At 39.2% G+C, this 13,930-nt stretch overlaps 1 protein-coding gene and 1 pseudogene across 1 annotated transcript; one reads left to right on the forward strand and one right to left on the reverse strand.

The window, feature by feature from the left end:
* Positions 1-1,442: 1,442 nt before the first annotated feature.
* On the forward strand, positions 1,443-9,692 carry LOC131023123 (heat stress transcription factor B-4-like; annotated as a pseudogene).
* Positions 9,693-10,195: 503 nt separating this feature from the next.
* Positions 10,196-11,403, reverse strand: LOC131021077 (expansin-A13). Its single transcript, XM_057950167.1, has one exon. It carries the CDS (start codon positions 11,162-11,164, stop codon positions 10,376-10,378), a length of 789 nt encoding a protein of 262 aa, XP_057806150.1. The 5' UTR covers positions 11,165-11,403; the 3' UTR covers positions 10,196-10,375.
* Between the last annotated feature and the right edge of the window lie 2,527 nt (positions 11,404-13,930).

Consider the following 13,930-nt stretch of genomic DNA (forward strand, 5'->3'; position numbering starts at 1 on the left):
CATGGAAGACCCTAGGGGTGCAACCAACTTTCGTGGCTTACGGTTCAATAGTAACCCCCTGCACGGAGCATGGAAGACCCTAGGGGTGCAACCAACTTTCGTGGCTTACGGTTCAAATGATTCCTCTGATCTGCCCTTGATGTTTGCTTTTCCCTTGACTTGCTGAGAAGCAATTTTGCCTTTGTTTTCCCTTGACTTGCTAAGCAGCAATTTTGCCTTTGTTTCCCCTTGATTTGCTAAGCAGCAATTTTGCCTTTGTTTCCTCTTGACTTGCTAAGCAGCAATTTTGAATTTGTAAATTGTGGGCTATGGGTATACACCCTACTCCCCCCTCTGGTGACATGTGCAATGCTCTGCATGAACATGTTAAGTAGAATATGCAATTTGAAAAGCGATAATTGAAATAAATGAGTCAACACCAGGGAATTCCCTAAAACTACGTATCTGATTTTATTGATATCATGGCCCCGAACCTCGTTAAAACCCCTGTGGGGAAAAAGAGTATTCAGTCTACAATTTATCGTGTCATCTAAGCAACATTACACATAGAACTTTTTCAAAGTATTGATGTTCCACGGCCTGGGGAGAGCTCTGCCGTCTGGATCCAACAAAGTGTATGCTCCGCCACCCAGAACCTCGGTGATGATGAAGGGACCCTCCCAATTGGGTTCGAATTTGCCCACTGGCTTCAGTGCGTCGGCTCTCTTGAGAACTAGATCGCCCTTGGCTAGTTTCCTTGCTCTGATCCTCTTGTCGTATCCCGCCTTGATGATGCTCTTGTACTTCGCTGCTCTGACTTGAGCTTTGTCCCTCTGCGCTTCAATGAGATCGAGCTCTGTTCTTCGGAGTTCGGAATTTTGCTCTGTGTCGTAGGTAGTGATGCGATATGACTCCAGTCTAGCCTCCGCTGGTATCACTGCATTGGATCCGTATACCAGGGTGAAAGGCGCCTCACCGGTTGCTGTCTTTGGGCTAGTTCAGTAGGCCCAAATGACAGTATCTAACTTCTCGACCCATTTCCCTCTTCTCTGATTCAGCTGCTTTTTGATTCCTTCACAGATTGATCTGTTTGCTAGCTCCACTTGCCCATTTGCTTGAGGATGAGCCACAGATACGAAACGCTGAGTAATATCCATTCGGTCACAAAAGTCAGCAATTCTCTGCCCTGTAAATTGGGTTCCGTTGTCTGAGACGATAATTCTGGGGACTCCGTATCGGCAACAAATGTTTCGCCAGATGAACTGTTCCACTGTGACCTCGTCGATTTTTGCAACAGCCTCAGCTTCCACCCACTTGGAGAAGTAGTCCACCGCTACAATGAGAAAACACTTGCCCCCTGGTGTCGTGGGCAGTTTCCCGACTATGTCGATGCCCCACTTGTCGAATGGGCATACAGCATACATAACGCCCATGGTTTCCCCTGGGACGTTGATTCTCCCGGCATGTCTCTGGCAAGCCTCGCATTTGCGGACGAATTCCCTGGCATCTTTGTTGATGTTAGGCCAATAAAACCCTGCCCGAATGATTTTTCGTACAAGGTCCCTGAATCCCGTATGTGCACCACAGCAACTTGCATGAATTTCTTTTAGAGCAAAGTCAGCTTCATCAGGAGATAAGCATTTTAATAAAGGGTGGGTAAAAGACCGCTTGTAGAGTTGATCATTGATTAAGCAATAATTCTCGTATCGAGCCCTCTGATTGGATTCTTTATTCAGCCGCTCCCGTGTCTTGAGGAAATGTATGATTGGGGCCCGCCAGTCGTCCCTGATTTCCACCGAAAAGACCTGTGAAGTCCCTATTTCTCTGGTATCATAGAGCAATATGATCTCATCATTCCACGTTTATTCCACTGCGCTAGCCATGCGCGCCAATAAGTCTGCTTTTGTGTTCTCTTCCCGGGAAATTTGCTCAATTTTGAATTCCATGAACTTTGCTTTCATTTCGTTGATCTTATTATAATATGTCCGCATCCGCTCTTCTTTGATATGGTATTCTCCCGAAAACTGTTGAGCCACCAACTGGGAATCGGTTCTGATGATAACACACTCGGCCCACAACTCTGACAAAATATGTGCTCCTCTGACCACGGCCTCATACTCGGCCTCATTGTTGGACATCCTACAAGTGAACTTGATAGCAATTGATATATCCCATAGCTTGGGGAAATGATGTATACCCCAACTCCACACCCTTCTTTGGTGACTGATCCATCCACAAAAGCAATCCAGAACTCTTGTACAGGGCGGCGAGTAGTCTTCTGGATAAAATCTGCCAGAGCTTGTGCCTTGATAGCCGTTCTTGGCTCATACTCCACGTCATATTCTCCCAATTCCATGGCCCACTTGACCATCCTTCCCGACAAATCCGGTCGCCCTAGTACTTGCCTGAAGGGTAAAGCAGTTCGCACCACTACCCGATGTGATAAGAAGTAAGGCCTCAGTTTTCGAGCCGTGACCATGACCGCCAGAGCAGCCTTTTCGATCTCTGAGTAATTCAATTCGGGGCCCTGAATGATCTTGCTGACAAAATGAACGATGATCGTTTGTTTGATGAATTGTTGTAGAACTATGAATTATACCTAGTGTTGCTTGAGAGTTGAGAGAAAAGTAAAGTTGAGAGCACGAAAGCCGATTGTTGTTGTATTGTGAGTGAAGATAACGTAAGATTACAAGGTGCACGTTGGTGGCTATTTATAGATTACACGTAAAGGGTAAAAGAGTAAATTCACTACTGGAGCATGCGCCTTGCGTGGTCAGGGGCATATTAGTAAAATTGCCCTCAAGCGGGAGATTTTTCCGTTTTTCTGGTGATTCCTCTGGCGGAGACCATTGCTCTGGCGAGAATGACTTCTCTGGTATAGGCCGTTCCTCTGATAAGGCCCATCCCTCTGACTTACGGGAGCCCGTTTCTCTGGTGAAGCCCGTTTCTCTGCTTACATCATTCCTCTGCTCTGCACATATTACTCCTCATCAGTTTTGTTTACTGACAAGGTTTTAATGAGGTAACATGTTTTTAGGGATGATTATTAAAGGGGGAATGGTGTAAGTATATATACATAAAATTTTCATAATGTAGATGATGATGACCAAACCCTAAATTCTAGTTTTGTATCACCCCTATAAATAGAGTCCTTTAGTCCTCATAATAGCGTTCTCATATATTGTTCTCTATAATATTCTCTCTACATTCTCTCATTCTTCGCTATAGTTTATAACAATATACTCCTTCTGCCCACAAAAAATAGTTTCATATCATCTTGGACACGAATTTTAATAATATTGTTAAAATTGTTGTAAGTAGAATAAAAATGTAATTTGTAGAGGTAGTGTTAGTACAAAGAAAAAATAGAATAAAAATACATTATTAATTAAAAATAGAATAAAAATACAATTTATAGTTAAATATAGGGAAAAAAATATCACATAATAGAATAAAAATACAATTTATAGTTAAATATAGGAAAAAAAAATAGGATGTGATAGTTCAAAAATTGAAATGAGATATTTTTTTGTTGACAAAGAAAATGAGTAAATATGACTTTTTTGTGTGAACGAGTGAGTATAAGAAAAGGAAACACACATATTTATTTTCTGATTCCTTGATTGATTATGTGGTTTCTTTGGACGGAGAGGAATAGTCGTGAGCACAAAGCTATTCATTTTCGTGCTTCTCACGTGATTTCACAGGTTATTCATCATTTTCGCCTTTTGTTGCAGTGGGAACTCTTACCGACATCCATTGGCGAGGATGTGCCCCCGGTTGATTTCATGCCTCCAGCTCCTTTCGTGAGGAGGACGCTTCGATCCACTATGGTGCGTTGGATCCTCCCAGAGTCCCCATGGGTGAAGCTGAACACAGATGGTTCTTATGACTCACAGACGTAACATGATGCTGGTAGAGGAGTGGTTCGTGATCACTCTGGAGCTTTGAGGCTGAGTTATTTGCTCTTCCAGCAAATAACTCTAGAGCTTTTTGTACCTCTTGCGCTGCCACTTCCAGCTTTGAGATTGAGTTATTTGCTCTTCTTGAGGGTCTTAGGTTGGCTGTTCCTTTCTTAACCCATCTTTGGGTTGAGTTGGATATTGTGGCGATCGTTTTGCTCATGTCTGCTGGACATCACGGTCATGCTAGTATCTGACATACAATTGCCTAGATCCAACAACTTATCCAGCATAGGCGGGTCCGTTCACTCACATCCATCGTGAGGGAAATCGGCCTGCTGACTTTATGGCTAGAAGATGGCATCAGGCCAAGGAGTTGACTACTTTTGATTATCTTTCTGTTCCTCGTTTTTTCTTGCTTTGGTTAGGATGGACCAACTTGATTATCCTAACTTTAGATTCAGATTTCAGGATGATAGTTAGTATTTTTTTCGCTTATTTCCTTTTTGATGTTGCTTCTTTCGTCCTCTGGATGTAGTCACTTTTTTGCTACATCTATGTATGTCTTTAGCTCGATTGGTCTCTTTTCTTCCCTGTTGATTCCGATGGACGGTGTCACTTTTGAGCAGCGTCGTGGTTGACACTACTACAAAAGTTTACATACATAACAGTGCATAGATTCAAAAACCGTTATGTATGAGCGCACTTTTAGGAATAGATAACGGTTTTGGGAAAATCCGTTATCTATGTAGTGTTGTCTATATGCATAGATAACGGTTTGAACAAATTCGTTATGTTTTTGCGTTATCCATTAGTTGCATACATAACGGTATTACAAAACCGTTAAGCCACCGTTATCTATGACCATCTTTTATAACGGTTATTCATAACGTTAAAGAACCGTTATGTATAAGAGTCATTTACAACGGTTTTTGAACCGTTATGTATGAGCGTCTCTAAAAACTGTTATGTATAATTTTTTTAATTAATTTTTTTAAAATAATATTATATTATATTATATTATATTAAAAAATAACAAATAAATTGTTTATCCTAAAATTTGAATTTATTCCTAGATATAGACTTTGAAAAATAAAAAAATCATAACATTTTTTTGTTTTATCATTAAGTAACACTTATATATTTTATTTTATTTTATATTTAACTTTTTATATATATTTTTTTGAGTTCCTCAAGATAATAAAATCCTAAATTCCTAAATCCATGCTCTTCTTCTTTGCGCCCTAAAATCCTAAATCCCTGAAACACCACCTTCAGCTGCCCCAACAATTCTCCCTCTGACCTCTACATAAAAAGTGCAAAATTTTAAAATATACTACAATTATAAAAAGTGCAAAAAACTGTTATAAAAAGTGCAAAAAATCGTTATGTATTCTAATCAAAGATAACGGTTAAAATCGTTATAAAAAGTGCAAAAATCGTTATAAAAAGTGCAAAAAATCGTTATAAAAAGTGCAAAAAACCGTTATGTATTCTATCAAAGATAACGATTAAAACCGTTATAAAAAGTGCAAAAAACTGTTAACTATGATTAAAAAAAAAAAAAAAATTCTAATACATAACGGTGAAAAACCGTTATGTATAACCTTTATAGATAACGGATGCGTACTGTTATGTATGACGCATCGTACTGTTATCTATGCTACTATACATAACGGTTTTAAACCGTTGTCTATGATACGTATAATAGATAACACCACTATACACAACGGTTTTTTTGCTCATAGATAACGGATTTTCCGTTATCTATGAGCATTTTTCTAGTAGTGAGATGTTGATTGATGATTATTTACAGGTTGATTATTATTCCGATGGGCGTTGTCACTTATTGTTAATGTTAGGAGTAGTTGATGAAATTGTTATTCCTCTGTCCTATCTATTTTGAGACATTTCTTTATTTGGCAAAAGTTTTACCCTTTATTCACATTTACATTGTTTCACATATACATAAAATATTACTTTCTTAATTTTTGTGCTTAAAAAAAATGTCTCAAGATAATCGAGAAGGGAGTAATTTTTTTTTATTTTTTGAGGGAAGGGAGTAAAATTTATTAAGAACTGTTTCTCCGAGGCTGAACATGTGCCTAGTTAGCCGAGGGAGGCCCTACGGAAAAGTAATGCATTCAATATTTGGATGGAGAATATTTAGTCATCGGCCTACGAAAAATCGACTATTCTTAGAAAGAGACCAGTATAGTGTAACATTTTCAATCAAAGGGAAAAATATTCAAGCATTGTGGATGAGTATTATTGATCTAATAGTTAAATAGTGTGTAACCCGTCGAAATTCGACGGAAATTATTTGATGTTATAGTTTATAAATAAAAAGTTCACCTCACTTTCATAATATATTTATAAATGATAAATATTATTCAATAAAATAAGTGTTAACATGACATAGGTCTATATTATATATCAAACTAAAATAAAAAAATAAATTAAAGACGACTTTCATCCCTAACATTACTTAGCTAAACATATATTCAAAAAAATTATTTGTCATCTACTATTATTTGCCACCCATACCCGTGACTCGTGGTTACCCGCCACCCGTCGAGTATTTGCCACCCACTACCAGTAGAATACCCGCCGAGCTTGAGAGGTAGGGGCGTTGCTGTTTCTCGGCGTCGACATCCTGCAATCAACCACTCAACAAATGCAATAAACCACCCAACAAATAAATCACCACGAAACTACAACAAATTTTAGAGAAAATTTCAACTTCTTGTACACTACTATTTGCCATCTATACCTGCGACCCGCGGATACCCGCCACCCGTCGGACATCCACCAACCCGCTACCCGTCGGATATCCGCCACTCGCTACCCGTCGAGGCTTGAGAGGTAAGGACGTTGTTGCTTCTCGACGTCGACATCCTGCAATCAACCCCCCAACAAATGCAATAAACCACCTAACAAATAAATCACCACGAAACTGCAGCAAATTTTAGAGAAAATTTCAACTTCTTGTACACTACTATTTACCACCCATACCTGCGACCCGTGAATACCCGTCGGATGTCTACCAACCCGTTACCCATCGGATACCCGCCACCCACTACCGAAACATCAAATATTTAAGTTGATTCCTTCTTTTTAACATCACAATAAAAAATGCTCATAAGACTTTCCAACTTTTATTAGTCATCTTACAAACAACTTTTCTCGTCTTAATTTTCTCCTACTTATTATTTTAGTTTAAATTATATGTGAAATTATTTTGTCATGTAGGATGAAAATTATAAACTCAAAGGCTCTAGAATTGCAGAGATTTGTAATTGTAGCACAAAATTTTAGGCTGATTAAAGTTTCTATCAATTGTGAAATTTATATTGATGCATGATTACAAATGATCCACGTTTAAAATAATTTGTTCAATGAATTAAATGTTGTTAGATTAATCTAAATTATCACATATATTACATTTATTATATTGAAATTTAATTCAATGTAATATAAATGGTGTTGAAATTCATTGGACATTTATATTTTTTTTTCCAAATGATCCACATTTATATTACATTTATTATAGGGCAAATGTGCACATTAGTCCCTGGACTGCACCCCCCCTATATAGGGATGTCAATCGGGCTAACCCACTCGGTTTCGGGCCAGCCCATTCAGTTTCGAGTTATTTTCGGTTCGGGCTAGTCGGTTTTTTTATTTTTCGGGCTAAAATTTTTCGACCCTAACCCTAACCCACTCGATTTCGAGCTAGCCCGTTCGGGCCCGCAAGTTTTACGATTTTTTTATATGTTTATTTTTTTATAGATAATCATATTCTTGTAATAAAAATATGTTGTATTTTTTAAATCAGGACATTTCGCTTTATTTTTAGATACAAAAATTAATGTTTTTTTTAACATAAGTTTATATAATATCTAACTTTAATTTCGTTTATGATAAAAATTATATATAGATTTAACATTAATGACTATCTTTATTTGACTTTTATATTATAGATGTTTGTTATTAACCGTTGGAAAAAATCAAAACATATTCTACAAGCATCAAAATATTATATATCAAATTAAAAAGTAACGTATTAAAGTTTAAAAATTAATTATTAAGAATGTGTTCGGTTAATCGGGCCAACCCACTCGGTTTTCGGGCAGACCCTATCGAGCTCGGGCTATTTTTGATTCGGGCCATTCGAGCTAAATTTTTTTCGGGCTAAAAATTTTCAGCTCTAACCCACCTTTTTTATCGGTTTATTCGAGTCGACCCGTCGGTTTCGGGCTTTTTTGACATCCCTACCCCTATAGCTTTTACCCCCCCCCATACTCGGTCAAAGCGCGTTGACCTCCCTATAGTATCGAAAAAGGGTGAAAATAACACCCCGCCCCAAACGGATGTTTAACGCCGTTTTTCCCTTTTTTTTCTGTTTTTTTATTCTTCCGCCAGCTCAACACCTATGTGAGATTCTGCTTCTGCTTCTGCTTCTGCATGAAAATCAATGCCAAACATTTTCTAAAATTTCCTCTTTTCCAACCATCTAGGGTTTCAGAAAGATCGTCCTCGATCGATGGGAGTTCGCCAACGACTTCTTCAAGAAGGGGGAGAAGCACCTGCTCTGTGAGATCCACCGCCGGAAAACGTCGTAGCCGCAGGTGCCGCACCACCACCACCCCATCACTGGCCAGGGCTTCTTCCCCTACCCCAGCCGCCTCAGCATCTCCCCCACCGATTCGGACGACCATCCATGGGCCGAGTCACCGCCGCCGCTGGCGTTCCCCACCGCCGGCGGATACCACAACGTCAACACCGCTGCATCGTTGACGGCGCTCTCTGAAGACAACGAGAGGCTAAGGAGAAACAACATCATGCTCATGTCGAAGCTCACGCACATGAGGAAACTCTACAACGACATCATCTACTTCGTGCAGAACCACGTGAAGCCTGTGGCTCCCATCAATTCCTAGCATTCATCTCTATTTCTCCCGACCTCAGCGCCGCCCTCGGCCGCCGCCGCAATGCTGCATAAGCCGCTCACTAATTTGATCGGATACCAACAGATGAATGGAGGCGGAAACCCTAAACAATTTCGGTGTGGGGTGGGGCCCACAGCGAATAAAAAAACAAAAAAAATGGGAAAACGGCGTTAAACATTCGTTTGGGGCGGGGTGTTATTTGCATCCTTTTTTCGAGACTATAAGGAGGTCAACACGCTTTGACCGAGTATGGGGGGTAAAAGCTATAGGGGGTATAGTCCAGGAGCTAATGTGCACCCTCGCCCTTTATTATATTGAAATTTATATTTGAACGTATCTCTTCTTCTTCTCTTTTACTTTGTTGATGATTGATGAAGAATAAATTTATCATTTATTATTATGTAGTCCCATTTTCCTAAATTTATAAACCTTCTAAATATCAAATAAGGGGAACTTTTTCGCAAATTAAACTTGCTTTTTAAGATATATAGATGCGCACTTATTTTTTCTTAGCAAACACACATTTTTTTTTTTTTTGGTAGTTAATTTCTTGCTCGTGCATTTTTGGGCTCAACACGAATGATTGATGTGGGCTGAATTTTCCTCATTTTTTGTCCGCGTCAATTTTGTTAAATGACAAAATCAGAGAATGATCATAACACATCGATTAAAAAAACAATGTTATACATATATTATAGTTTTTTTTTGGAGATGCCAGGCACGGTGGGGCAGATTCGCCGCGGTGAATGGAGGGATGGAAACGATTGTCGCGGTGGGTGGAACTGGAGGGGTGGAGACGGGAGAGAAGAAGTTTTTCAAATTTAGATTGCTTGTTAGAATGGAGATGGAGGTGGCGTAGAATCTTAAATGTACAATTAAAATTTTTTTATTATTATATTATTTTTAAAATATATTACTATTACATGTGAAATTATATTGTCACGTCAGCGATATAGAATTAACCTAGATGCTTTAGAATTACAGAGATTTTAAATATTGAATTGTTAGAATTAACCTAGATGCTTTAGAATTGCAGAGATTTTAAATATTGAATTGTTAGATATGCCATGTAGGACCTCGGATTAAGACCTTGGATTAAGGAGAGCGCAGAAATCCTTAATCGTATTATATATTGATGTATGTATTCAAAAATTTTATGTTCACAATTTATTATCATTTGATTTTTAAATTTATTTGTTAAACGACAAAAATCAAAACTTTGATGTGAACTTTTAAAAAATATTTATTTCTCGTTACAAAAAAATTCAAGAATTTATTTCACTTTCACAGCCACCAGATAGTATCAGTATCATAACGCCTTTGTATGAATAAGTTAAGAGCTTGCCGACAATCTCAAATCAATTTTGATGAATTCTTCCCCTTTCTGATAGAACCCAAAACAGTGTGGACAAAAAATAGGAGCAATAATAAAAGAGCAAAACATATACTAGTATACAACATATCAAAATCCAAATATATCTAATAATCGAACTCAATTTCATACAGCTGCTTCCTCGCATTCCAATTTCCCAAACCAAAACCCTAAGAATCGAACTGCTTACCTTCAAAGGATTGCCCAAATTCCCAATTCTTGGGGGCGACATTGTAGGATGGCAGAGTGACTCCATCGCTGCTCGTGATCTCAAATGAGAGCGGCTGATTCTTCAAATCCGCATTCAAATGCCAATTCTGGCCCCAATTCCGCCCCATTGGCAGCCACCCCGTCCGCGAACCCTTGATTTTCACGGCGGAGAGGTCTCCGGCGCCGGCGACATTGCTAATCAGCACCGACATAAATATCCCGGCGCCGCCGATTGTGAACCTCACGCCGCCTTCTTTCCGGCAGCGTATCCGCCGGTACTGGACCGGCATGTTGGAGGCCTTCCAGATGGCGATCTTCTCGAAGGCCTCGATGGGGAGGACGAAGTGCGAGTTCGGGGGATTGCACTTGCCGCCGCTGTCGGCGGGGAAGCCGAAGTTGGGGGCGCAGAAGTTGGTGGCGGTGACGATGATGGAGGTGCCGGGGATGCACCACCGGAGGTCCTCGACGCAGCGGATTTCGAAGCAGGCGCCGCAGATCTGGCCTTTCTCGAAGAGGACGGTGCTGAGGGCGGCGGTGGCCTTGCCGTAGCCACCTTTCACGAGGTCACCGTAGCCGCAGGCGCCGCCGACGGCGTCGATGGGGTCCATGGCGGCGTAGTAGGTCGCGCGGGCGGGCTTCCAGTCGGAATGCGAGGCGGCGGAGGGGGTGGAGGGGAAGTAGTGGGAGCTGACGAGGAGCGCCGACGAGAGTGAGAGCGCGAGGAAGAGGGAGAGGAGGATGAGGCGCATATTGGGCGATGGTGGAGAGCGGAGGGGCGGCGGCGGGGTGAGCTGAGTGGAGACACTGGGCTGGGGTGGGAGTCGAATTTGCTTTTTCCTTTTTTTCAAGCTGGATAAAGTGAAAGTTTCTAATTTTTGGGAATGAGGAAATTTATTAAACTTTATTTGTATTATTAATGTTGATTACGAAAAATATACTATACTCATTGATTTACTATGATCTTACTATCATGATCTAGTAAATTTCATATTCGTGACTTTTTAGTTTTACATTACCTACTACATATACAGATAAAGCAGCTTCTTAAATCATTTGTTTCTTTATAAATTGGTTTATTCGGCACAGAACATCCAGCTTAGATTTTCTTTATGCTAGAAAGTTGGTGCTATATTTAATTTTCGATTTTAGGCTAGGCTGTCTGAGTTAGAAAGTTTGGAAAAAATATTGGTGATCACATAAACGAGGATTTCATAAATGATATAATCCCAGTCCCTGCATTTTTCAAATAACTTTTTAATTTTTATTTTTAATTCGATTCTCAAATAAAATTATCTTTTTAATTTTAGACGATATCCTACCAATAATATTATGTGATTTATTCTTATTTTTTATTTTTTCATCAATCTCAATATCTATTTTCTTTTTATTTGGAAGACCAAGAGAGCATTTACATAAAATATAAAATAAGAATCCTTTTTTTTAATTTAAAATTATATATAAAAAAGATCTATTTTTGTTATATATATGAGGTTCAAATTAAAAAAATAAAAAACAAAAAACTTTAGATTAACAAAAAATCAAACAAGATCACAAATGTATGTATGCTCTATCGTTTGCACAAGAAGGTTATACATATACTAAGTAGTACCATAACATAAGGATTACTATTATATAAACAAGTAAATATTATTGCATGTATAAACAAACATAGTTTCTACGTTCATCCTTACGATATAATAGAACTACTCAAGTTACAATACTCATAATTTTGAGTTGTATTTTGTAGTCGGACTGCATTTTGTAAAGAAATACTAGCCTTTCCAATTTAACGTCACAACTATAAAATACTCCTTCCGTCCACGAAAGAACTTCCTATTTTTCTATTTCGGGACGTCCACGAAAGAACTTCCTACTTTTTCCTATTTTGGGACAATACCCCACCACTTAAAAAATACCCCTTTTACCCTTATTTTTTCATTTTATTTACACTAAAACCTAATATGGCCCACACATTAAACTTACTTTATTAACAAAGTAATTAAATTTGGGAATCAATCTCAAATTAAATCTCTCTCTCTCTCTCGAATTAAAATCTGTCTCACTAATTAAATCTGTGAATCACTCGAATTAAATCTCTCTCTCTCTCTCTTTCTCATTAAATCTCTCAAAATCGATAAAGTCTCACTCTCTCGATTTTCACAGTTCACATTGAACTCAAACCCTAATTCCTCTCACTCGCCGTCTTCCTCTCTTCCCACTTCTCAAACCCTAACCCTTTCCTTCGCCGCCGCCGATGTCTCAGTCACCCCCTCATTCCCCTGCCTCCGATACTCTTACAGGCGAGGAGTGTTGGGTGGATTTGGGGGATGATACCGTTGTTCCAGAAACGGAGATGGGAGATGATACCGTTGTTCCAGAAACGGAAATGGGGGAGCCCGGTGGTACAACCGACGTCCATGGCCCGGCGGCGCCACCCACGGCCGTTAACTCATCGCCTTCGAAGAATTTCAACGATCGGCGTTTTACTGAGACGCCGCCGCCGACCGTTGACTCAAAAAAGCCTGAGGAATCTGTCCGTGCTCTGGAGGCGCCGCCGCCGGCTGTTGAAGGTCCCACTGAGGAAATCTATCCATTTGACCATGCACTATCCCCATGGCAGGATCTGGTTCGGTACCCCATTGTCACCCGCGGGCCTTGGGCCTCTAAAAAGGACATGCTCGATTACATTCGAGATCTGTAACATTGGTGAGATCTTTAATGTATTTGCCTGATCTGTGATGAATCTATGTTGGTTTTGCTGAGATATGTGATGATATATGTTGTGATGAAATATCTGTTGGTTTTTCTGAGATCTGTGATCATATCTGTTGTTCTGAATATGATCTGTTGATTTTCTGAGATTTATGATGAATCCATATGGATTTCTGAGATCCGTGATGAATCTATGTTGGTTTTGCTGAGATATGTGATCATATATGTTGTGATGAAATATCTGTTGGTTTTTCTGAGATCTGTGATCATATCTGTTGTTCTGAATATGATCTGTTGATTTTCTGAGATCTGTGATGAATCCATATGGATTTCTGAGATCCGTGATGAATCTATGTTGGTGTTGTGACGATATCTTGTGGCATTTGTCATGATATGTTGGTGTTGTGAGTATATCTTGTGGCATTTGTGCTTCACTAGGTTATAATGTTCTTAGATGGATGGTTTTAAATATGCAGAGTAGTCTATGATGAATCATTTAATGATTTCTGAGACTTAATTAGCTATGTCATATTAGTAGCAACCTCTATGAACTTATGGCCAATGTCAACACTTAAATAAACCATGAAGATATGCATTTACATGAGGAAAATGTGGCACAAAAAACAAAAGTTCAACAACATAGTTCAAATACAGAAATTCAGTGAACTATTATGAACTAATGTTGTAACCTTCCTTACTTAGTAGCCATAATGAGTTGTGAGTCTACTGAGGTCATAGTTATTACCTGTTTCATTCTCTGGCAGCATAAGGTACTCCAAACTCTCCTTAACTAGCACTTCAGG

Source organism: Salvia miltiorrhiza, chromosome 4, assembly GCF_028751815.1.
Source record: "Salvia miltiorrhiza cultivar Shanhuang (shh) chromosome 4, IMPLAD_Smil_shh, whole genome shotgun sequence".
Taxonomy (NCBI): domain Eukaryota; kingdom Viridiplantae; phylum Streptophyta; class Magnoliopsida; order Lamiales; family Lamiaceae; genus Salvia; species Salvia miltiorrhiza.